The 24,181-nt window shown below is 41.3% G+C and overlaps 1 protein-coding gene across 2 annotated transcripts; it reads left to right on the top strand.

The window, feature by feature from the left end:
* Window positions 1-75: 75 nt before the first annotated feature.
* On the top strand, window positions 76-24,181 carry LOC126376993 (coatomer subunit alpha). 2 transcript variants are annotated; one of them, XM_050024564.1, is made up of 21 exons: window positions 76-408; window positions 691-807; window positions 1,186-1,422; window positions 3,008-3,145; window positions 3,725-3,888; window positions 5,040-5,177; window positions 5,424-5,507; window positions 6,147-6,336; window positions 6,949-7,101; window positions 11,961-12,181; window positions 12,663-12,800; window positions 13,634-13,737; window positions 14,202-14,368; window positions 15,064-15,261; window positions 16,064-16,245; window positions 16,763-16,895; window positions 18,942-19,047; window positions 20,740-20,872; window positions 21,452-21,627; window positions 22,232-22,447; window positions 23,624-24,181. In XM_050024564.1, the coding sequence occupies exons 1-21, from the start codon at window positions 181-183 to the stop codon at window positions 24,085-24,087; spliced, it is 3,687 nt and encodes a 1,228-aa protein (XP_049880521.1). In that variant the 5' UTR covers window positions 76-180; the 3' UTR covers window positions 24,088-24,181. The 2 variants fall into 2 exon arrangements, with proteins under 2 accessions (XP_049880521.1, XP_049880520.1); XM_050024563.1 differs by having other exon boundaries at window positions 2,993-3,145.

Below are 24,181 nucleotides of genomic sequence, written 5' to 3'. Positions count from 1 at the left end.
TTATCTTTGATTTGTTACAATAATTATAAATCATTTAAAAACATAACGTTATGAGTTACAGAATCTATCTAGTCATACGTGTCACTCTCACGTCAGCCGGTCGTTTGACGTTTGTCGAGTTGTGAGTTTATCGTTTGTGGAAGCAGAATATTCTTAAAAATCGCTTGAAAATAGTGCAAAATGCTGACAAAATTCGAGACGAAGTCAGCGAGGGTGAAGGGAATATCATTTCACGCGAAACGGCCATGGGTTTTGGCTAGTTTGCACAATGGCGTGATCCAACTGTGGGATTATCGTATGTGTACTTTATTGGAGAAATTTGACGAACACGATGGTCCTGTACGTGGCATCTGCTTCCACAATCAGCAGCCTTTATTTGTGTCCGGTGGAGACGATTATAAAATTAAGGTATGGCCTAACATAGTTAAAAATCGCACTTGAATTTCAATCTGATATTTTTAACATGTTTTGTGATTTTACACCTTGTTTCTGGCTGTAATTATTAGAAATTCTTGTGTTTAGAATATCATTTAGATTAGACATTTAGAATACCAGTGATCAAATTGTATATAACTTCACGTATAAGTATTGCACCATACTGAAGAATGATTAATACAGGTGGGAGTATATAGGCTGAATAGATAGAGGTACCTTTATTAAAGTATTTGTTTTTTTTAATAATGTTTTTAGGTTTGGAACTACAAACAGCGACGATGCCTGTTCACACTGCTTGGTCACTTGGACTATATCCGTACAACATTTTTCCATCATGAGTACCCATGGATATTGAGTGCTTCGGATGACCAGGTAACTTAATTTTATCATTATGAAAATACAGAAAGACACAGAAAGCTTGGAGAGGTGTGGGTACTTATTTCATCTTGTGATGGATGTACCTCTGCCTACCCCAATTGGGATATAGTCATGACCTTATGTTATCATTATGTTATTATGATAATATTTTTTTTACAGTGTACATACTTTTTTATTTGTATTTGTAAAACTGTTCACACTAATTTAATTAGTCTTTTTGATATTCTCATTATACCTATAGCATTTATTATATTGAAAGTAATTTTCTTTTTAATGTTATCTTAACACTACTACACTATGTACTACTATTATATACTGTATGTGTACTTTATACTATGTTCTTGTATGGTAATAAAATTATAACAATTTCAGACAATCAGGATATGGAACTGGCAATCTCGCCAGTGTATCAGCGTACTGACCGGCCACAACCACTATGTCATGTGTGCCCAGTTCCACCCGTCTGAGGATCTCCTGGTTTCCGCCTCCTTGGACCAGTCTGTGCGGGTTTGGGACTTCTCTGGGCTTAGGAAGAAGAGTGTAGCACCAGGACCGACGGGTTTAGCTGAGCATTTGAGGAACCCTCAGGCTACGGATTTGTTTGGACAGGTAAAGGGAATTTTCTACTTTATTTTGCTCATGTCTTCTAATTCAAGTGAGCCATACAGAAAAAAACTTATTTAATTATTTCATCTCTATGGCTCAAATTAAATATCTTGATAATAAATTGAGTCTAAGTCCATTTTCTCTTATGTAGTATGTAAAAGCATTTAATTTTTATATAGTTTTATATTACATAATGTATGCAGCTAAAATACTAATTTTGAAATGTTGAATATTTTTCTAAATAAGAATATAAATGGAATTCTATAGTCTCTGCTTACCCCGGTGCGAAATAGGCGTGAGTTTATGTATGTATGTAATATAAATTAAATACTTTTAATTCTGTGTTTTATCAACCATAGTTCTTCTGTGTAATGAACATAATTAGGTAACCTATTTATACCAAGTAGGTTCATAGTCATTCTTACTTTTCTCTCAAAGACTACTTAACATACTATATAACATAAATAGCCACAGGTAACAGGCACTGGTCTCCCCTCAATCAACCGGAGAGGGTGTGGACCTCTCAAAGACTAAAAAAAAACCAAAAAAACTAAAAACCACTTTAAAAAAACTATACCTGCAAAAGACTATTTTGTACATTCTATTCGTATTTAGGTATAAATTATGTATGTTTACTCTATTCCTATGACAGAAATACACGCACATTAACAATCATTTTATGTGTATGATTGAATCAATATCGAGAACAAAATCATGTTTATTCTTGCCCTATGTATGAGAGGCGCTAAGACCGGTCGCAATTCTGACGCAATTTCGTACGATTACGACTCGTGCATGTACGAACACAGATACCTAATTGCATTACTTTTAGCTAATCAAAAAATCAAAGTAAGAAAAATCTGCCTGTCAAGATATATTAGCGGTTATAGACTAATCAATCTACTCAGCCCGATGCGTCAGTTACGGGTTCGCGCATTAGAGATCGAGAAAATCGACGCTATTAGACTCGCTTGAGATCGTGGTTACCATGGTTACATCCACCAATTTGCTATTAGACTAGACAACCCTGATCGCCGAGCCCGTGACCTTGATGCGGGCAGGAGAGATTGGATAGTATAATAAGTCTCCTAATACAAGCATAAGCCTGCTTAAAAGGCGGCTCCAACCCTTACTTAAAGCTATGTACCTACAGGTCCCGGTAAACTTCTTGAGTAACGACCTTGACGGCGCACAACCGTATTTTAGATCTCTTTGGTGGTGCGGTACGGGGCGCGGGGGCGGGTGAGTCTCGCATCGATCGGCTATTGGTAGATCAGTCGATACCTGCCCCGCGCACTGTGTCTACGTCCCTTTGACTCCCAAATACTCTTGACACTGGATGCTCAAGAAGTTTGCCAGGATCTATACCAAATGTTTCTACAATAAACTTTTTTATTTTTTATTTATAACCGCTTATGGTCTATGACGACCAATTCGCACCCACTGTGCGCGCTCCCATTGTACTTGGAAAGTGGAGACTGTTTCTGCGTGTTCATACGTGTACGTGTACGGTATTCGTACGTAAACTAGTCCAAAGTGCGACGGGTCTAAAAGTAGTGTAATATGCAAGCAGTCACTGTCGATGCAGGCGGACGCCGTAGTGAAGCACGTGCTGGAGGGCCACGACCGCGGGGTCAACTGGGCCGCCTTCCACCCCACGCTGCCGCTCATCGTGTCGGCGGCTGATGACCGACAGGTCAAGCTCTGGAGGATGAATGATTCTAAGGTTGGTAGTATTGTAATTTATGCTATGGTACGTTGGTACTTCTCTTTCTTTTTAATGCCCTCACTAGTGTTGCCGATTGATAGACTTTCGATAGTTGAGGAAAAAGTAATTAAGAGGTTAGACGAACTTACTTGTAAGTGGAGTTCTATCTCAATTATACGAAGCTCCTTGTTCGAGACGGGACTCCCGCCCTTCAATTTTATTATCCCACTCGAAATATCCATGACCTCCGGATCGTGAGAACAACGCTGAACCACTGGACCACCAGGACGTTATAAGTTTTTATAGTATCTACTTGTGACGATACGAGAACAATATGGTAGTTCCCAACTAGTGAAATCATTTACTCTTTACTAAACGTCAAAAGACGATGTTTGAAAAGCGTGACAAAATGTCACACTTATTATATTTTTCATTATTAAAACTCATAAATAAGTTAAAAAGAAAACGTTTTTTGTCACCTTCAGATGTGTCTTTATTTAGTAATCAGAATTTTATAATTTATCTTTGACCTAGGAAACTATCCAATTGTACCTATTATATAATATATATATTTGTATATTTGTTTTCACCCTCAAGGCGTGGGAGGTAGACACGTGCCGCGGTCACTACAACAACGTGTCGTGTGCCCTCTTCCACGCCAAGCACGAGCTGATCCTCTCCAACAGCGAAGACAAGTCCATCCGCGTCTGGGATATGACCAAGCGCACCTGCTTGCACACCTTCCGCCGTGAACACGAACGGTGAGCATAGAATACATAATCATACTATCTGTAGAATGGACATTCCGCACTGGTGGGGACCGATACGGGTTTGGTCACCCCACCTCTGATTTTCGTACCCGCTTCAATCTGTAAGACGTAAGGAGGAAGGACAGCGCGTGGAATTTCGGTCTCGCTCGTACGGATGGGTAAGGCGGCACAGGGTCTGGTTTCCCTAATGTTTTGTAGCCCTATTTTCCATTTGCATGTAAAATTTACGCCTAAAAATTGTTTCCTCTACTATACACTGGGGTAAGCAGAGTTTATGGAATTCCATTTGCTTCGATCCTTACACACTTCTCTTGCCTCCTCCACATTTATCAATCGTTTCACACATGCACGTCGGTTCAGAGTAGATCGTACTGAATCTTTTCTAAGGACATCTCCGATTTGATCAATGTACGACCTTCTAGCCTACTATCATTTAGGCAAAATTTTTAAGCCGGTTTTACCTTTCAAATTATTTATTTACGAGCCGATTTAACTGGTCCTGCTGGTAGCAAAGGCCTCTTGAAGCTTCCATATTTCCCCATTTTTGTGCGGTCACCATCTTTTACGGGGTTTACCTCGAGTTTGTTTCTTAACCTCTCATATGCCGAGATACCAGACACAATAGATTTTACATTGTGTCTGGTCGAGATCCGCGTTCCGGCGTTTAAGGGGTTAATGCATCTTAGCATAATTCATCTGATAACGCATACCCAACCCGAATGTTCGCGATAATGGCCTATGATGACCGGTTATATCTGCGCCAATCGGTTCATAGGACGTAGCTCGGTGCCGATACAGATTTTGGCGGCGAGGATGTGCTGCCGCCAAAGAATGGCTTCCGGGGTACCGAATTGAGCATAGTACCCCGCTAGTCACATGTTGGTCGTGTGACTAGGGATCGACGATCCAACGGTGTCATGATGGAAGTTGTATTATTGCGTCTCGTTGTGTAAACTTCGATATCGCGTTTCACGACTGCTTCAAGACTGAATTATTGAACGTGGCGCCATCTGTTGCATGTGGGCGGAACTAGCTCGCCAACTAGTTGGGTCCGCCATACAGATGTTCTAGTATGAAACTACTCAGATTTTCGCCGAATTGTTTGCCTTGCAGATGTTATATCTTTGTCATTATGCTCCCAGGTACTGGGTCCTAGCAGCCCACCCCACGCTGAACCTGTTCGCAGCAGGACACGACGCCGGCATGATACTGTTCAAGCTGCAGCGAGAGAGGCCTGCATACGCCGTGCACAACAACATGCTCTTCTACATCAAGGACAGGTTAGTTGTTCAAAATATCAAGAATGTCAAACGTGAGCGCTCAAAAGGTGGGACACAAAGTTACTGTTAATATAGCGACGTTGACAGTACTTTACCTCAGTGCGCGATTAGGCGCCGAACTGGCAACACGCGGAAGTGCGCGGAAGATCTTGAGACATGAGACTTTATTTGAGTTGTAAAAGTTACTGACTGTAACAAAATGAAAGTATGGAACGTGTTTACTAAATGATATTGTACTGTCTTCAGGCAACTCCGCAAACTGGACATGCAGACCAACCGCGACTCGCCTGTGATGCAGATCAAGGGTGGCGGCCGCCACCAACCTTACAGGTACGATAAGCTGCTAAAGTCCACTCAGTTTCTTGTAAAGTAATAAATTCACTAGTTGCATTTAAAACCTGGTTACATGTCGTTTCTGTAATAGATCAAAAACACCTATAAAAACATACATTTTATAATTATGACAACTAATGGTTCATAATTTGTCCACTGTTTACAAATAATTCGTTGGGCTCACTGACTGCATTTTTTCTCTTTGATTGTACATTTATATTTTATGTATTATAATGGCGCTAATTCCTGTAAACACCATCTAAGTCATATCTGTCATTTTCTTATCCGCCGAAAAGGATGCTTATGCTTGTCGATTACCCAATCGACAAGCATAAAATTTACAACCCTATAAAACAATTTGCATTGGCTAATAACCCGACAGAATTAAGTTGACAGCACACGTCAAACGGTTTGCACACCAGCGAGATACCTTTTTGATTCACCCGGGTTATTCATTCATTTACTCATTCTTCCTAAAATTGAGAGCTGTCAATCATCCGTCCCTTTTCTTTTCGGCGGATAAGAAAATGACAGGTATAACTTAAAGTAAAATCGGGGCCATTGTGCGTCGTCTTAAATTAACGCAAAATACTCGTAAGTACATAAAATATAAACAAGTGTCCTCTCTCTGTGCAGCATGTCGCTGAACCACGCGGAGTGGTGCGTGCTGGTGAACTGGCGCGTGGGCGACAACTGCTCGTACGAGCTGTACTCGGCGCCGCGCGACCAGGCCGAGCCCGCCGCCGCAGAGCCCGCCCGCGGCACCGCCACCACCGCCGTCTGGGTCGCCAGGAACAGATTCGCCGCCATCGAGAAGAACAACCAGGTAAAATAATATAACATACTGTGGGCGGACCCAACTAGTTGGCCACCTAGTTCCGCCCACATGCAACAGATGGCGCTACAATGCCATCACGCTTGAACGCCCACACTTCATACACAGACACTACACATTAACTTTGTCGTACACGCGCATCTGTGTGTGACGTCTGTCGCCCATACGATTGAAGAATAAACTATGTCCGAGGGGGGGGGGGGGGGGACCTAGCTCAGCCGCTGGTGGGGGGCGGAGAGTTGCCGTTCTATACGTAGTACGTCGTTATTGTATGACTTAAAATAAAAACACTGAACTAATTAATTGCATTCACATTATTTTTACATTAAGCACTTAGCCCAGGTTCAATGTTATTGCAAATTATTAGCATGTTATGATGAACAATTACCATGTAAAGTAAATATTTGAAAGCGCCGCGCCTATAACTATATATTTCAATGAAAATAACATTTATTAATAGCTTCAATGCGCGGTAAGAATTAGATCTGTCAAAATACCTAAGCTAGTGTGGTGACGTTCGTTAGCATAGTGATGTATCAGTCGAGATTAAATCGATCGATTCTTTCCTATCTAAAACTAGTAACACAAACGTTCTCCCAACAGTTGGTGATCAAGAACCTGAAGAACGAAGTGTCCAAGAAGATATCGACGCCGACCTGTGAGGAGATCATGTACGCTGGTACCGGCATGCTGCTGCTGAGGGAGCCTGACTGCGTGCAGCTGCTCGACGTGCAGCAGAAGCGGACCATCGCCAGCGTGAGTTATATGCAATACACACAAGATATTTTTTTTTTCCCTTGTTATCTGCCATCAGTCGCTAGACTATTATCAGATTTGTTCTGTTATTTTCACTGTTTTGAATTATACAGCCAGCACTGCATTGTCCATTAGTCTGTAAGTACATTCGCACGTTTCAGTCTGTTTATGTCCCAAGAGGATAGGAGGGAGTTGGCTAAAGGATTAGGATGGTGGACCAAGTGTTCCTTGTGTACTGCTTTACGCTGCTGTGCTTCTTCAGCGACAGTAGGCATTTCTAGGTAGCTGTGCAATTCATCCATTCTGGTGAATCAGGGTGAATTGCAAATTGTTTTAAATATGTTATTTTGTACACGTTGGATGCGTTGAATGTTGCTTTTGCTAGCAGTTGACCAAATTTCTATACCGTACAACCAGATATGTTTTAGGATAGCACAGTAAATCATGACTTTGTTGCGAAGCGACAAGGTTGACTGTCTGCCAAGCAGCCAAAGCAAGTTCCGGAAACGGTTGTTACTTACACACAAGATATAAAAAATAAAATAAGCCTTTATTGCTGTTACTTATGTTACTTACATTGGTGCTAATTCCTGTAAATACCATCTAATTTTAAGTTATATCTGTCATTTTCTTATCCGCCGAAAAGGAAAGGGACGGGTAATCGACAAGCATAAAATTTATAGAACACACGTCAATTTTAAGCATAAATCTAACTAAACCAACCGTCTAAAAATTTTACATCCGTCAATAACCCGACACGGTTAAGTAGACAGCACGTCAATTGCATACCAGCGACGTACCTTTTGATTCGCCCGGGTTATTCATTCATTCACTCATTCTTCCTAAAATTAAGAGCTGTGAATCATCCGTCCCTTTCCTTTTCGACGGATATGAAAATGACGGATATAACTTAAAATAAAATTAGGCAGTGTTTGCAGGAATCGGGGGCATTGTACATCTAATTGCCAATACTTTATAAAAATAAACTAAATCTGTTATTTAAGGTGATGTGTTTCAGTCAGCTAGGTAACGCTGCGTCAGTAGATGGCGTTACTTCTGCAGTTTTCGTATTTTTTTCCATTTATTCGTTTAGTGTTGAGTTCTGACCCAGTGAAATGTTAGGTGGCGAAATCTTACATACATTATCTTTAAGTTAAGCTACAATTTTGAAGTATTTACTGAAGATATCATATTGAAACATTGCATCAAAAGTTGGTGTCATTTCAATTTGTGTACAAACACGAAGCTGTCACACACACATGCGAACTAGGTTAGCTATTAAAAGAGATGCATAATTTGAAGTCTACTTCTAACTTCTAAATGGCGCATTTGGTAAAGCAGTAGCCGCCATTCTTAAGGTTCACGGTTCAAACCCAACTGCATGTTTTAATTGTTTTTACTTTTTGTATTTTTTTTTACAATTGAATTTGGCGAACCCGTCTATTTGTTACGGAATTTTCAAAAAGTATCACTTTTACCAATAATATTATAATTAAGTATACAATAATTTACTTTGCACTAAAGTACCTTCCGTAATTTCCGTATTTTTTATTTTGTAAAATTCTAAGAGGCATTAATCGCATCAGTGAACATGCGGCTAACTAAAAAACTACTGAACGGATTTTCATACGGTTTTCACCAATGAGTAGAGTGATTCATGGGCGTGCTTTAGGGTTTATAATTTATACAAGTATTTTTTTTGTATAAAATGGTTCAAAAATGATGATGAATGTCAAACATAATTATCGTTACAAATATAGCCGACTTGGAGCTTTCGGCGAAAACGCTGCCTGAGCCCATTGAGATATAACAAAACAACGTATGGTTGAATTGTTCCTTTTTTGTAGGTATACCGAAAAGTCCACAATATGTCATAATAATTATATTGTGTATAAAGAATTGTGTATATGTATTGTATGATTTTACAAATAACGATCACAGTACTGTAATAATAAGGTAGATTTTTCCTAAATTGCGTAGGTTCAAACTTTGTCGCATCGCGTTTGAAAGATGTAATAGCGCTTCAGGACGTCCCGCAAGCACGGCGCTGATGTCGCAGTATCCGCATATAATTATTATGACTTGTCATTTAGTTCCAATAAAATCCGCGGGACTTCATACGTATGTCAGTGACAGCTGGTGATAGCATGCGGGACACTTAGCACCTAATCGAATTCTATGTTGTTTTCGCGCCCAGTCCAGACGACTCACAGCGCATTTCTGGACATATATTTACGCGTGGTGTTTATTGTTAGGTTAGTTAGTTCAGGTTAGGACGTCTTTTTATAACGAGGACGTTAAAAAAAGACGAGGCTGGGACGTATTGAAGTAGTATTTCCATATATACGCGGCCTGAAATGGGCTGTTTCGGGGACCTGAACTGGTTGCTGTCGAACTTATTATCACGTTTTCTTGATTAAAATTCATAAATACGTCAAATAGAAAAAAGATTTTATTTAGTTTTAGATCTGTCATGATGTCTGTGATGTTTGTTTATTATACATAAGAATTTCAAAATTTATCTTATTTTTTTTCCCAAAGGGCAAGGCAAAGGGAACTATGCCCATACAGCCATGTCTTGTGTTTTTTTTTCTTGATGATGATTAATGAAATGATGAAACCTAAGCCCCCACCCTCGGAGCAGACTCCTACTCCGAACCCCAAACGAAGTAAGCGGCTTGTTGGCGCAAAGCGAAAATAGATAGGTACACTTTGTTTATTGAATATTCCGATTTAATAATACTATCGGGAATGTTTTCCGACTAATGTGATCATTAACCACAAAACACCACTTCGTATTGATTATTTAGATTATTCAATGAAGAAAGCAACCTTCCCGTTCCCGGTCCCACCAAAAAGAGAATATAAATAAATCTGTATGTTGGATGGAAAAACAATTAATTATGGGAAACTACTATTTAGGCCGGCAAATGCAACAACTTCTTTTTTGATTTGGTTTTCCCCGAAGGGTAAGGCAAAGGGAACTATGCCCATACAGCCATTTCATTTTATGTATTGATTTTTTATTATAATATATGTCCTCTTTTAAAACACGGTATTTACCCATTATTTAAAAATGTTTAAATAAGATACGTTATTACAAAAATATTTTTCCAATATTCCTTTTCTCAGATTGTAGTATTTTTAGTTTTTTATTTATATTTATTCTCTTCATACAAAATCTCTTTATAAATTGTCACTGACATTCTATTACACTTGTCAAGTAGTCAAAGCCTTTAGAAAAAAAAAACTATCACGCACACAAACTAACATTGACACCTCTACACGCTCAGCAAATACACTGTAATCTGCACCACTACAAATGTAGAATTGATCAAAATTGAGGGTCTGAAATATGGTACTTCTCGTATTCGGACCCTAAATTTTTGTTAGTTTGCGAAAATAATACACCAAAATATTACTATTTATCGGTTTTATAACAATATTCCTCTATCCGTTTTCCTGTAGCACTGCATCAACTTTTGTATGGAAAACGAATCACCTTAATCAACTGTATCGGCGAACGGTTGATGATTTGCGACAGCTTGTCTTTCGACAAAGGCCTCCTCTAAAGATTTCCATCTGGTTCTATCCCTTGCTATTCGGGTCCATAATGGTCCCGCCACTTTTTTGATATCGTCTTCCCACCTTGTCATCTGTCACACAAGATATAGGTACACGGGTTTAACTGTCTGAGAACCGATATTCATCATCATCAATTTAAGAGCCACGCTCCTGTCGGTGTAGTATTTTCCATTCCAGTCTATCAAAGGCCAATTCCTTGACTTCCCTATAAGACACGACGTTAACCTTTTCTTTAATCTGTTCCATGTAAGCTCTTCTTGGTCTTCCCCAACCGAACCGAGGAACCGATATTAGGCAAAATTCTGAATTTGGCTCCCCGACATCAACAAGTAACAAGTGGCAAATGTTCCTGCTTTTACACTCGCTAATGTATACAGGGTGTTTAGTGACACCGTACCGAGTACTGAGCGGGAAAATTCCACTTGATAGTAACTAAGAATCATGAGCTAAATCCTCCTCCTCAGTATTTGTTACGGTGTCGCTAACATCCTATATTTATTTCTTTTGGACAAATTATTTACTATTTTTATTATAATATTGTAATTTTGGCGTTTTGGGCTAATTGTCTGTAGCCGCATATATTTTTAATATATACATATTTATATTGACCAAATTGGAGATGTCCTTACTGCGCCTATCTCAGTACGATCTACTCTGAACCAGCGTGCGTGTAAGTGTGTTAGGATCGAAGCAAATGGAATTCCATAGTCTCTGCTTACCCCGGTGGGAAATAGGCGTGAGTTTATGTATGTATGTATGTGTACGTAATTACAAAACCAAGACCAAAAGTAATAATAGGTTTAAAATACAGTTCCTGCCGAAAGAAGTCCAAAAAAAACACGTAAAAAAAAGAATAAACGAGTACGACAACTATATTTTACCATTATCATCTGGAATCTTAGGATACCGTACTTCGAGGTTTTACAGTAACTTAAACATCGAATATCAATCCCCAGCCGTTATTAAGCCGTTGGTCCCGGCTATTAGCCGTAAAAAAAACACCTCCACCAACCAGCAGTGGAGCAAAGTGGTGGAGTATGATCCATACCCCCTCCGGTTGATTGAGGGGAGGCCTGTGCCCAGCAGTGGGACGTCTATAGGCTGTTTATGTTTTATATACAGACATGAGCAATATCATGTACCCACTTTAGGACCCTATCACACCATCATATTTCATATTTAACCAGACTTTCGGTTTAATTTGTCAAAAAAGTTAATGTGATATGGTTTCAAAGTGTATACATATTAGTACTCGTGACCGTATCTATCCCCAGGTGAAAGTAAGCAAGTGTCGCTACGCTATATGGAACGCGGACATGTCGATAGTAGCTCTCCTGGGCAAGCACACAGTGACACTCTGTACTAAGAAGTTGGAGCAGCTGTGCACCGTGACGGAGGGGTCGCGGGTCAAGTCCGGGGCCTTCGACGACACCACGCCGCAGCCCGTGTTCATATACACCACCGCGAACCATATCAAGTACTGCAATAGAGACGGGTGAGTCTTGGCACTAGTATTTTTTTTATATTATACAGTTATTATGAATGTAACGTCATTAACTTAAGAAAGAAAGAAAGAAAAAATATATTTATTCGACATACCAATGTTTTCACATATTCAAAAAATACGCGCGTACGTGCGTGCATGCGTGAATGCGTGCGTGCGTGCGTGTGTGCGTGCGTGAAAGCGTGCGTGTGGAAGTGCGGACGTGCATACACGCGTGCGTGTGCGTGCCTGTGTGTGTGTGTGTGCGCGCGTGCGTGCGTGCATGCATGCGAGAGTGCGGGCGTGTGTGCGTGCCTGTGTGTGAGCGTGCGTGCGTGCGAGAGTGCGTGACTAAACCACCCTAATTGGAGATATTCATCTTGAGAATATTGTTACCGTGAAATATGCCAACTTTGCCACCCGTGGCACGAAAGTGGAAGTGATCGATCCCTATTTAGTTATTCTGTTAAAAATATAATGTTTGTATCGTCAGTGACTACGGCATCATCCGCACTCTGGACGTGCCGGTGTACGCGGTGAAGGTGCTGGCGGACGACAGCGGCGCCCGCGTCGTGTGCCTCGACCGCGAGTGCCGGCCCAAGGTGCTCTACATCGACCCCACCGAGTATAGGTACACCCATACACTCATTTGTCCTGCGTGACCCGTGGTACAACCGATTGGTACATCAGTTGTACGGTCACGAGAATTAATATGTATACACTTTGGTACCATGCCACATTAACTTTTTTGACAAATTGAACTGTAAGTCTCACTAAATGTCAAATATGCTAGTACGACAGAGTCCTAAATTGAGTACATTTGAGGCTTTTTGTTTGGCTATTTGAAAAAGAGTACAGGGGGTCTAAAAATGACACATTGATGCCATTAATCTAAAAAAAAAGCAATATTGCTCTTTGACTTTTCCCACGCTCCAATACGTAGACATCTTTCGCCCTAAGGTTGCCTGGCAGGAATTGCTGTTTAGCAATAAAGCCGCCTATTGAGCTTATTTTATCCGTTTGTTTCTGTCTTTCTGCAATAAAGACTTTTTGATTGATTGATTAACATTTGGTGACGTTGCGTACTTATTTTACTTTCCGAGAATCAGATGATCAAGCTGTAATGTCATAATCAAACTAAAGATCACAGAGTGATTTTTGTGATATGCCCTCAACGGGATTCGGACACAGGACCTCCGGATCGTGAGCCCAACGCTCAATCACCGGATCACCCGAGGCCAGTCAATGACTCATTAAACCTGAGGTGAAATTGCGATTTGACATTTGCGCATATAAAAGTAAGTGCGCAATGTCAGATTGCAATATTGCTTTGGCAATGAATTGCTTCAATGTGGCCGTTCTAGACCCCAGCAGGCGTTAACTTTGCCAGATGATGTACAGAGTATCTAGGAGGTAAATTGCAATAAAATAAGATAAAACTAATCAACTATTTGTGTGTTTTAGGTTCAAGTTGGCTTTGGTTACGCGCCAGTACGACCAAGTGTTGCACATGGTGCGGACTGCCAAGCTCGTCGGACAGAGCATCATCGCATACTTGCAGGAGAAAGGTAAAAAAAGGAAAAGAAAAGAAAGGTTGAAAATCTCTTAGAGATAATCTTTCTTAGGGATAAGCTTACCTGAGGCCTAACCTGCGCAACGTGTTAAAAAATGTCACGGTAATTTCATCGATTCTGACGATATCATTATGTCGTTTTGTAGTTTGGTGCTAATATGTGAACCCAAATAAGTCATGTCGTTCTGTCAAAATACCAACAAAATCACGTGGCACGCATGTTAGGGAAAAAACAAACTTATAGATTTCGACAAAATTTATTGAATCGATCGATAATTTATCACATTGCGCATGTTAACCCTGCTGCACGGTTTGTTTTCTAGTTTCTTTTTAACCGACTTCCAAAAAAGGGGGAGGTTCTCAATTCTTCACTACACTTGTAAAATAGCCTTCTGATCAGTTTTGAACGAAACCCTCGAACCTTTTGTGTTTTCTAAACAAACCACTATTGTTTCTCAGGCTACCCAGAAGTGGCGTTACACTTCGTAAAGGACGCTCGCACGCGGCTGTCCCTGGCGCTGCAGTGCGGGAACATCGAGGTCGCGCTGGAGGCCGCCAAGAGCCTCGACGAGCCCGCCGCCTGGGACCAACTCGCCAAAGCCGCCCTGGCCACCGGCAACCATCAGGTCACTATCTATCATCATCATTATCATCATCATCATCATTATCATCGGCGGGAAATAATCCACTGCTGGACACATGTCCAGCGTGGTACATACCAAGGCTCGCCAAATAACACATCTTCTGCTGCCCGCATCCAACGTTTTCCCGCGAGCTTCCGGAGGTCATCGGTCCACCTTGTAATGGAGATGATCCCTGCATAAGTCATTTTATAGGACGTTTGATATGGGCACGAAACTTTAGACGTCTATAACTACATAACATAACCTCACGACTATATCCCAAGTGGGGTAGTCAAGAGGTACATCTATCACATAATGAACTAAGCACTCACACCTCACCGAGCTTTCTGTTAGACCAACGTAAAAGGTGGTCGTCTATAAAGACAGCGATACGGCTCACCACCTTTCAAGCATTATTGCTTGACCCACCTATGTTGGTGAAAACTGCACTTAAAATAAATTCATAACACATTGGCGCAAGTCTGGTACCGGGGTTCGAACCGATGCTGAAGCAGAAGCAAGCTGAGGAATCACAGGACCACAGTGACTAACTATTACGTTCCCAAGTGGTGGTAGATTTAATAATCTATAATCATAATCTATAATCTACAATAATTTGTAGGATAGAATGTAAATAGAATCTAGACTCTCACAAAGCGTTCTTTAAACCAAAATCTTCAAACCGCATTCCTCTTCAGATCGTAGAGATGTGCTACCAGCGTACGAAGAACTTCGACAAGCTGTCGTTCCTATACCTGATCACGGGCAATCTGGACAAGCTGCGGAAGATGATGAAGATCGCCGAGATACGGAAGGACGCCTCCTCGCAGTTCCAGGGTGCGTTGCTGCTCGGAGATGTCCGAGAGAGGATCAGGTTGCTCAAGAACGCCGGGCAGGTGAGACTCACGGACAGCGCCATCTAGCGCACAGTTTTTGAACCATCAGTTCTTTTAGCATGTCATATGTCAATGTCTAGTCAAAGATATTTAAAAACGTAACGAAGTAATGAAGAAAGCCAATAGATGTCCCTAAAAACTGACACCATTAAATGTGACCAAGATGGAGTGAACGACGAAGAAAATTCATTATTTTTTTTCTTTCTATATTCTATCATATTCTATAGCCATTTCTTCAGTGAGGATCCATTATTACAATGAAGGGTTAAAAAAGCCACGTTGAAGCAGTGAAGATAAAATCTAGAAGCCCAAATGTAGGCGGCAGCACTGTTGAGAGTGTTGAGTGTTCCTACATTTTGACAGTTCTCCATGTCCAGCTAAAATATAACAAAATATAATACTGATTTTGCAGTTAAACGCTGTGCAAAGGGTTATAGTGTAAAAATATGACGAAAACAATACTCAAATAGTATGAGGAACTGTCAAAATTTAAGAACACTCAACAGTACAACCAACTCACAACTTTGAAGTTAAAAAGGCCACATCGAAGCAATTCATCTAAGAAAACAGTATTGCAATTTGACATTTGCGCATATAAAAGTGCGCAATGCAAACATAGTTCTGATGGGAGAAGTACGCAGTTTTCATCAATGTAAGAAAGCAATATTGCTGTTTGACATTGCTCACTTTTATTTGCACAAATGTTAAATTGCCTTTTTTGAGATAAATTATTTCAATGTGGCCTCTTTAATCTCCCTGATCATCGTCTCTTCAATTCCTAATCATATTCCTCAATTCGCAGCTGTCCCTGGCCTACCTAACTGCAGTGAACCACAAGCAGCCAGAGGAGGCGGAGCAGCTGAAGGCCGCGCTGGAGGCCGCCGGCCTGCCCATACCGGAGGCCAACCCGGAGGCTGTGTTCCTCAGGCCACCGCTACCAGTGCTCCGGGGGCAGCCCAACTGGCCTCTACTCGCTGTCTCTAAGTAAGTCTCAAATATATAGTAGAAAATTTTGAAGCTAGTCGAAAAGAACTATTATTATATTTTTTACACTTCTTGTAGAATTTGCCTCTTTCTCATTGAGAGATGTTTCAGTTACTATAATAAGCTTAATTAATCACTGATATTTTTTTTGTTATCAATGAAGACAATACCAAGGATTTTCGTCCTCCTAATTTAGTTTTGGGCGAACGAGACGTTGAAAAAAGAAATACCTGTATAAATGGCGATTCAAAGTGAAACTATGTTATCGATTAAATATTTCTATTTTTCAGTTAGGCATAAGAAGTTCGTTGTTACAAGTTAGTAAATATAAATCATTAACTCACTGACGCCCAGGTAGACAGTGCTTTAATGGAAAGGAGACAGTCTTTTATGCCCTGTATTTAAAGCAGCTGAACGCTATCTACTCCTTTTTTATACCAGAAGAAAAGTAAAGCAAGTAATACCAAACTCACTACAATCTCAAAAAAACGCCTCTAACGCTCGTAAAAATCTTTAGGAGTTTCTTCGAGGTGGCGGGCGGCGCACGCGCCGGGCCCGAGGCCACGGGCGTGGCCGCCGTGGCCGCCATCGACGAGCCGCTCGAGGCCGGCGGCGCCTGGGGGGATGACGATGACGTGCTCGAGACCAAGGTGCGTTCTTCTTCTATCGACCACCCACTATTGGTAATGACAACCAACAACCTACAACAACCTGACAACCTGTGGGTTGTGAGGTGGATTACCAACCTCATCAACCCACCATTTTTTTTGACGTGACTTACTGTAGATTTGCCGCAGATGGCATTAACTACTTAACCGGACAAATGGGGAGCTCTGAAGGCTCTCACCCGATACAACGTTTAAGACAACAGGCCTGAGGGTGCGTAGTTGGGCGCGAACCTCGGCCCAGGGCGTTGTCTGAGAGGAAAAATATTTGAAAGAATTAATTGACCCTAGTGGGTCGATAGCGATAAGCGCTGATTGGGGAAATCGTAGACCACACCGGCGGGGTTGGAAACAACCCACCAGGGTTATTATTGAGCCGCCAAAGGCCCCCGACGTGGCTCATGTAACGACTACTTACATCAGTTAGCAGTAACCGGGACTAACGGCTTAATGTGCCTTCCGAAACACGGATCATCTTACTTTCGGACAAACGTGATGTCCTTACCAAACTAGGGATCGCAAAGTGATTGTTATGATATGTCCCCACCGGGATGCGAACAGCCCACATTCCCGAGAACTGCATTTTCAGAGGTATGTAACCTAACATGTATTGGGCTGGTTTTCCCTTCGCGGGTTGGAAGGTCAGACAGGCAGTCGCAACTGTAAAAATCCGGATCTGTCAAATCTTCAGGTTAGGTAAGCGGACCCTGTGAAGCACGGGATAATGCTGCTATTGATGACGTCACTCGGACAGTGTTTCCGTGCCCTATAAAAAAAGTTTTGACATTTCGTAGAAAGTGTCATTTGACTAAGTTGTAAAATAGTCCATTTAGTCTAAGAATCTTACGATTTATTTATATTAATTTAAACGGATGTTTCAGAAAATAAAACCCCTGCGTGTGAGTTCTTTTTTCGTTCAGAGTTTCATTAGTTAGATTATATCTTGTACTTGTGTAAAGAAGGTTATTATGTAATTGTATGTAGTAAACGTACAAGGGGCGAATTTTGACTAATTTTATGTTTGTCTTTATAGTTACTTTTATTATTATTGGTGCGTCTTATTCTGTAAAAGTAGTAGTTTTACATTATACCGCGTAACTAATGTACATACATACACATACACACATAAACTCACGCCTATTTCCCACCGGAGTAAGCAGAGAGTATGGAATTCCATTTGCTTCGATCTTGACACACTTCTCTCGCTTTCTCCACATTCACCAATCGTTTCATACACGCACGCCGGTTCAGAGTAGATCGTACTAAACCTTCTCTAAGGACATCTCCAATTTGGTCAATGTACGTCCTTCTAGGTCTTCCTCTGCCAGCCCTACCACCAACGTTCGCTTTATATACTGCTTTCGTAATCCTGTCATCCTTCATCATACAAAATGTATTTTTACTATTAGTTATTAGATTGGTACTTATTCCAACACCTAATGGGTTGGGACTAGTAGTCATAGGATTTGCTAGTTTCTTAAGCCGTCAGATAGCCACCAAGTTTAGGCGCAAGGTCCACGAGGAAGAGAATCGCAGGTATATTATCGTCGGGTCACGTGTCTGTATATACTCTAAGAACGTGTATGAAATGCGCCGATACCGTTACGAGTCGTGGCAGAATAATTGCTCGTTCGTGGAACATTGGGTTGTGTACTAGGTAAAAGTATAAATTACCAAATTGTAACTAAATAAAGGACAGATCTAAAACTGACGAAAACATTTTCTTTTTTTCTATTTAACTTATTTATGAATTTTAATCAAGAAAATCGTAGTAAGTCTAACAATTTATCATGTTTGCTATGACGTCACAGTGTGCTTTTTCATACAAGTTCCATAGTAATTTAATGTATTGACGTTTAGTAAAAAGTAACCGATTTGACTAGTTGGAAATTAGCCTAGGCGACGGTAGAAGCGCGGTTTCATCACGATTCTCTCGCTCGTTGAGCCACTGCTTTAGCGACTACTGACCTGTATATACGGGACTGATTCTACATGCCCTTCGACGCTAGTAACAATGTAATTTATACACAGGAGGAGGCCGGCGACGAAGCTGGTGGCGACGGCGCGGCCAGCGACGGAGACTGGGATGTGGGTGACGATGATCTGGAGCTACCTGAGGAGTTGGCCCCTGTCTCCGGTATGTCATGCACCTTATATACCACACACACTACACATAGATTCGAATTAGCACAAGTCTTTCCTCTGTTAGCAGAGGTTACTACCCACTGTGCTGTGTGGAGCAACCTCTGATCCCAAGACAATGTCGTAGGGCTAGCAGACTCAGACGCACGTACATGCTCTCTCTCTACTAACAATAACAATTATTTGTTACACCTACTTAGTGTCTTTTTGTTTATTTTAATTGTATAACCTCTGCTATGAAGGAGCGGAGTTTCCTGGCACAGGCATTACTATGCTTAATAGGAAACTCCAGCTACTAGTTCTAAATGTACACTATTGTTAATGCAAATAAAATATATTTTTTTATTTATTTATTCACAATATAAACACAACATAAAGCTCGGTGAAGTGTAGGTACTTAGTTCATCTTGCGATGGATGTACGGTCACGAGTACTAATATGTATACACTTTGAAACCATCTCACATTAACTTTTCTGACAAATTAATCCGTAAGTCTCATTAAATGTCAAATGTGATAGTGCGACAGGGTTCTAAAGTGGGTACATGATATTGCTCATGACTGTACCTATGACCACTCCAAATATACTAGTCGTGAGCTTATGTTAAGAGAGCATCACGTCTGTATCACCAAAGGGGTAGGAGGTGTATAGTGTATACACTGTCTTTGCCAACTATGTTTAAGCCCCATGTAATAGGGGTCGAGCCTATTGCCATTAACCGGGCACAGAACCTGGTAACCACGTGATAATTATCTATGATCCAAAGATGAATTCAAACTCATGATGTAGAATTCAGTGGTTTAATAAAAGATTATCAGTATGAATGAATAAATAACTACATCATTTATGTAGTTTTGCTTTGCTTTGCATTTAAGCAGATTTGCTTTGCGAATTTCGTTATTTTGGTTCAAAAATATGGCGGCATCGCCTGCGATGTATATTACTGTCACTAGTCTGTCTGTCTGGTTGTTCCACTGTTAGAAGTTATATATTATTCTACCGACAAGGATCTTTTGGCGCGTGGAGGGCGCTGGTGTGCACCATTTCCATACATTCTCCATTTACTACAACTTTCAAAAATGACGTATTTGTAGGATGTGGCGTTGGTTCCAATTTCGGTCACATCAAAACATCCTTCTTGGTATGTGATACCTTCATTAATTTAAGGCCCGAGCTGGGACATTACAATGTGAGTCACTATAGCTTCATTGGAATAAAAGCAGGACAGAAATATATACATACATAAACTCACGCCTATTTCCCACCGGGGTAAGCAGAGACTATGGAATTCCATTTGCTTCGATCCTGACATTTCTCTTGCTTCCTCCACATTCATCAATCGTTTTATACACGCACGCCGGTTCTGACAAACAGAAATAGATTCAGTATAATATACAGCTTAGTGAAAAAGAGATATATCTCAAGAGACGATAGGTAAGTAAAGTATGTAGTAGTTACATGAGCCATGCGGCGTCTCAATAGTAAACCTGATGGTCATCCACCTCACAACTGAAGTAGTTCATTGAATTGCTTCAGAGCAATAAGGCCGCATACTTGCACTGTTGCTAGATGGTTTATAAATGTTTGTATGTTTTGTGTGCAATAAATGATATTTGATTTGATAGTACGGCAACACTAGGTACCAGAGTGCCTTGCATCTGTAACATTGGTATCGATACGTTTCCAGCGGACATTGATGGCGGCGACGAGGCAAGCCAGTACTTCGTGGCGCCCACACGCGGCGCCTCGCTTGCCCTCTCCACCAAGCTGAAGACCGCTCATGACCACGTCGCCACCGGACAGTTCGAGATCGCGCTCCGGTATGTATACAGAACGTCCGGTATGTACGATGAGAGCGGGACAGAGATATGGTACATCGCCTTGTGCGAAAGAGACGAGAAATGTACACTGCAGTATGAAAGATACGAGAGATATGTCATTCTAATCCCGATGGTGCTGATTCCAGTACATGTAATTTTTATTTTAAGTTATACTCGTCATTTTCTTATTCGCCGAAAAGGAAAAGGACGGGCAACCGACAGGTATAAATCAAAGTTAAGGAATAGACGTCAATTTTAGGCAGAAATTTATACGACCCTGCCAACATTTTATATTGGCCAATAACCCTACAGAATTAAGTTGACAGTACATCTATTTGATTCGTCCGGGTTATTCATTCATTCGCTCATTCATTTTAAAATTGACAGTTGTCGATAACCCGTCCCTTTCTTTTTCGGCGGGTAAGAAAACACGGGTGTAACCTAAAATAAAATTGGGATATGTCTGCAGGAATCAGGGCTACTGTTTAACTATTGTGTCTCGAAATCTCGGCCGCATGAGGTTGGAAATGTGTTAATTTTTTTGTGCTTTTGTGTTGTTAAACCAATTCATCTCCACAGACTATTGAACGAGCAAGTAGGCGTGGTGAACTTCGAGCCGTACCAAGAGACCTTCCTGGCGATGTACGCGCGCGGCCGGCTCACCTTCGGAGCCCTGCCCAGTACACCGCCCCTGGTGGCGCAGCTTCACCGCAACTGGAAGGAGGCCTCGGGCAAGGATCTACTGCCTGTTGTCAGTGAGTATCATCATCACCAAAAGCTGAAGTAGCTTTACCCAGACGAGAATTCAAATGCAAGAATATCTTTACTCAGTAGATACACTTTGAATCATCAATTTTTACATAACGAACATCTCATCCGCCTAAAAGTCCTGAGCGTTATCCCGTTTGCTAAGGGTTCGTACCTAACCTGAAGATTTGCCAGGTCCGGTTTTTTACACCAGGACTACCTGTCTGATCTTCAAACGCGAGAAGGGAATACCAGCCCAGCAGGTTACGTCACATACCTCCGAAAATGCATTTCTCGGGAATGTGGGTTTCCTCATGACGTTTTCATTCACCGCTGAGCACGTGACAATCGTTTATGATTCAAACATGAATTGGAAAACAAATTCGACAATCGTTGGCTCATTATCCTTTACTAGGTATCTATATACAGGTATATATTTATCATCATCAATTTAAGAGCCACGCTCTTGTCGGTGTAGCATTTTCCATTCCAGTCTATCAAAGGCCAATTCCTTGACTTCCCTATAAGATACGACGTTAACCTTTTCTTTAATCTGCTCCATGTAAGCTCTTCTTATATATTTATATCTATCAAAAATGTTTTTCATTCCAGCATCAAAGCTGAACGACCTGGTCTCCCAGCTGCAGCAATGCTACCAGCTGACCACCGCTGGCAAGTTCACGGAGGCGATGGAGCGGCTGCAGCGCATCGCGCAGTCGGTGCCGCTGCTGCACGTGGAGACCAAGCCTGAGCTGAGCGAGGCGCAGCAGCTGCTCACCATATGCAGGGAGTACCTGCTGGGGCTCCGCATGGAGTGCGCTAGGAAGGGTCAGTATACTTTACGGTTGATCTTTAAATCGTCTATAATATTATTAAAGCAGAGTCTATGGTCCATGGTCTTCTTCTATAGTGTGGGTTGTGAGGTGGAATTACCAACCCCATCACCCTGGTGTCAGGGTTACTATTGAACCGCCAAAGGCCCCTGACATGGCTCATGTAACGACTACTAACTTGCAGCAGTAAGTAGTAACCGGGACCAACGGCTTAACGCGCCTTCCGAAGCACGGATCATCCGTATGGTCCGTGGTTAGAGCATTGGGCTCACGATCTGGAGGTCCGGGTTCGATTCCCGAAGGGACATTGTCGAAATCACTTTGTGACCGTCCTTTGCCCAGGACATTACAGGCTGATCACCCGAACGTCCGAAAGTGAGATGCCATGTATGTTCACTAAATGACGAATGATCCTGTCGCTACAAAGTTCATCATGGTCTATTTAAAAATTTTACTCTCGAAAGTGTCTATAGGTCATAGACCTCTTATAACAAATAGAAAATAAAATATCTGTAAAAAAGACTCCGCGGCGCATTTTATCACTAATGACGGCGAGTAATGACGCTGTGCAACCGATATTGCACTTTATTTGAACAGCCATAATTTGAGGGAACGAACTTATATTGGTGCTAATAATTCCAGTACGGTGTGTACTTTATATTTTAACCACACTTTATATTTTAAGTTATACCTGTCATTTTCTTATCCGTCGAAAAGGAAATAACCGGGTAATCGACAGGCATGAAATTTGTAGAACACACGTATATTTTAGGCGCAAATCTAAAACATCCCTCTAAAATTTTACATTGGCCAATAACCCGTTAGAATTAAGTTGATAATACACGTCAACCGGTTTGCATACCAGCGAGATACCTATTTGATTTGACCGCGTTATTCATTCGTTCACTCATTCTTTTTTAAATTAACAGCTGTCAATCTTCCGTCTCTTATCATTTCGCGGGATAAGAAAATGACAGGTACAACTTAAAATTAAATTTAATGGTGTGTACAGGAATTAGCACCATTGTCTACGTAATTTAACGTATTCGTAGTTACAACACGGTCGGACGCTTTTTTAGAAAAAAAAAAAAAAACTCCTTAGCGAATGTGAGTCTATTTGAGACAGTAATATAAGTATGTATCTTTGTTAATGTAACTTTTTACCTTCCAGCCATGCCGAAAAACACTCTAGAAGAGCAGAAACGCACATGCGAAATGGCGGCTTACTTCACCCACTGCAAGCTGCAGCCCGTCCACCAGATCCTGACCCTCAGAACCGCTCTCAACATGTTCTTCAAGCTCAAGAACTACCGCACCGCGGCGTCTTTCGCCAGAAGACTCCTCGAGCTTGGTCCTAGGCCTGAGGTGGCACAGCAAGCGAGAAAGATCCTTCAAGCTTGCGAAAAGACGCCCACCGATGAACACCAGCTTCTATACGACGAGCATAATCCGTTCAGCATCTGTGGTATTTCCTACAAGCCGATTTATAGAGGGAAACCTGAAGAGAAGTGCTCTCTTTGCGGTGCCACTTTCATGCCAGAACATAAAGGCAAGCTATGCCCCGTCTGTGGCGTAGCGGAGATCGGTAAAGACGTCCTAGGCCTGAGAATCTGCCCGCTACAGTTCCAGAGATAAAACTATATAGTAATAATAATGTAATTTAATTGTATTGAATGGATTTATCATACTGATTATGTAAGGTTATAGAATAAAGTATTATTGTATCACG

Source organism: Pectinophora gossypiella, chromosome 22, assembly GCF_024362695.1.
Source record: "Pectinophora gossypiella chromosome 22, ilPecGoss1.1, whole genome shotgun sequence".
Classification (NCBI taxonomy): Eukaryota; Metazoa; Arthropoda; class Insecta; order Lepidoptera; family Gelechiidae; genus Pectinophora; species Pectinophora gossypiella.
The sequence above is the reverse complement of the archived record's forward strand: the minus strand, read 5'-3'. Positions and strand labels throughout refer to the sequence as shown.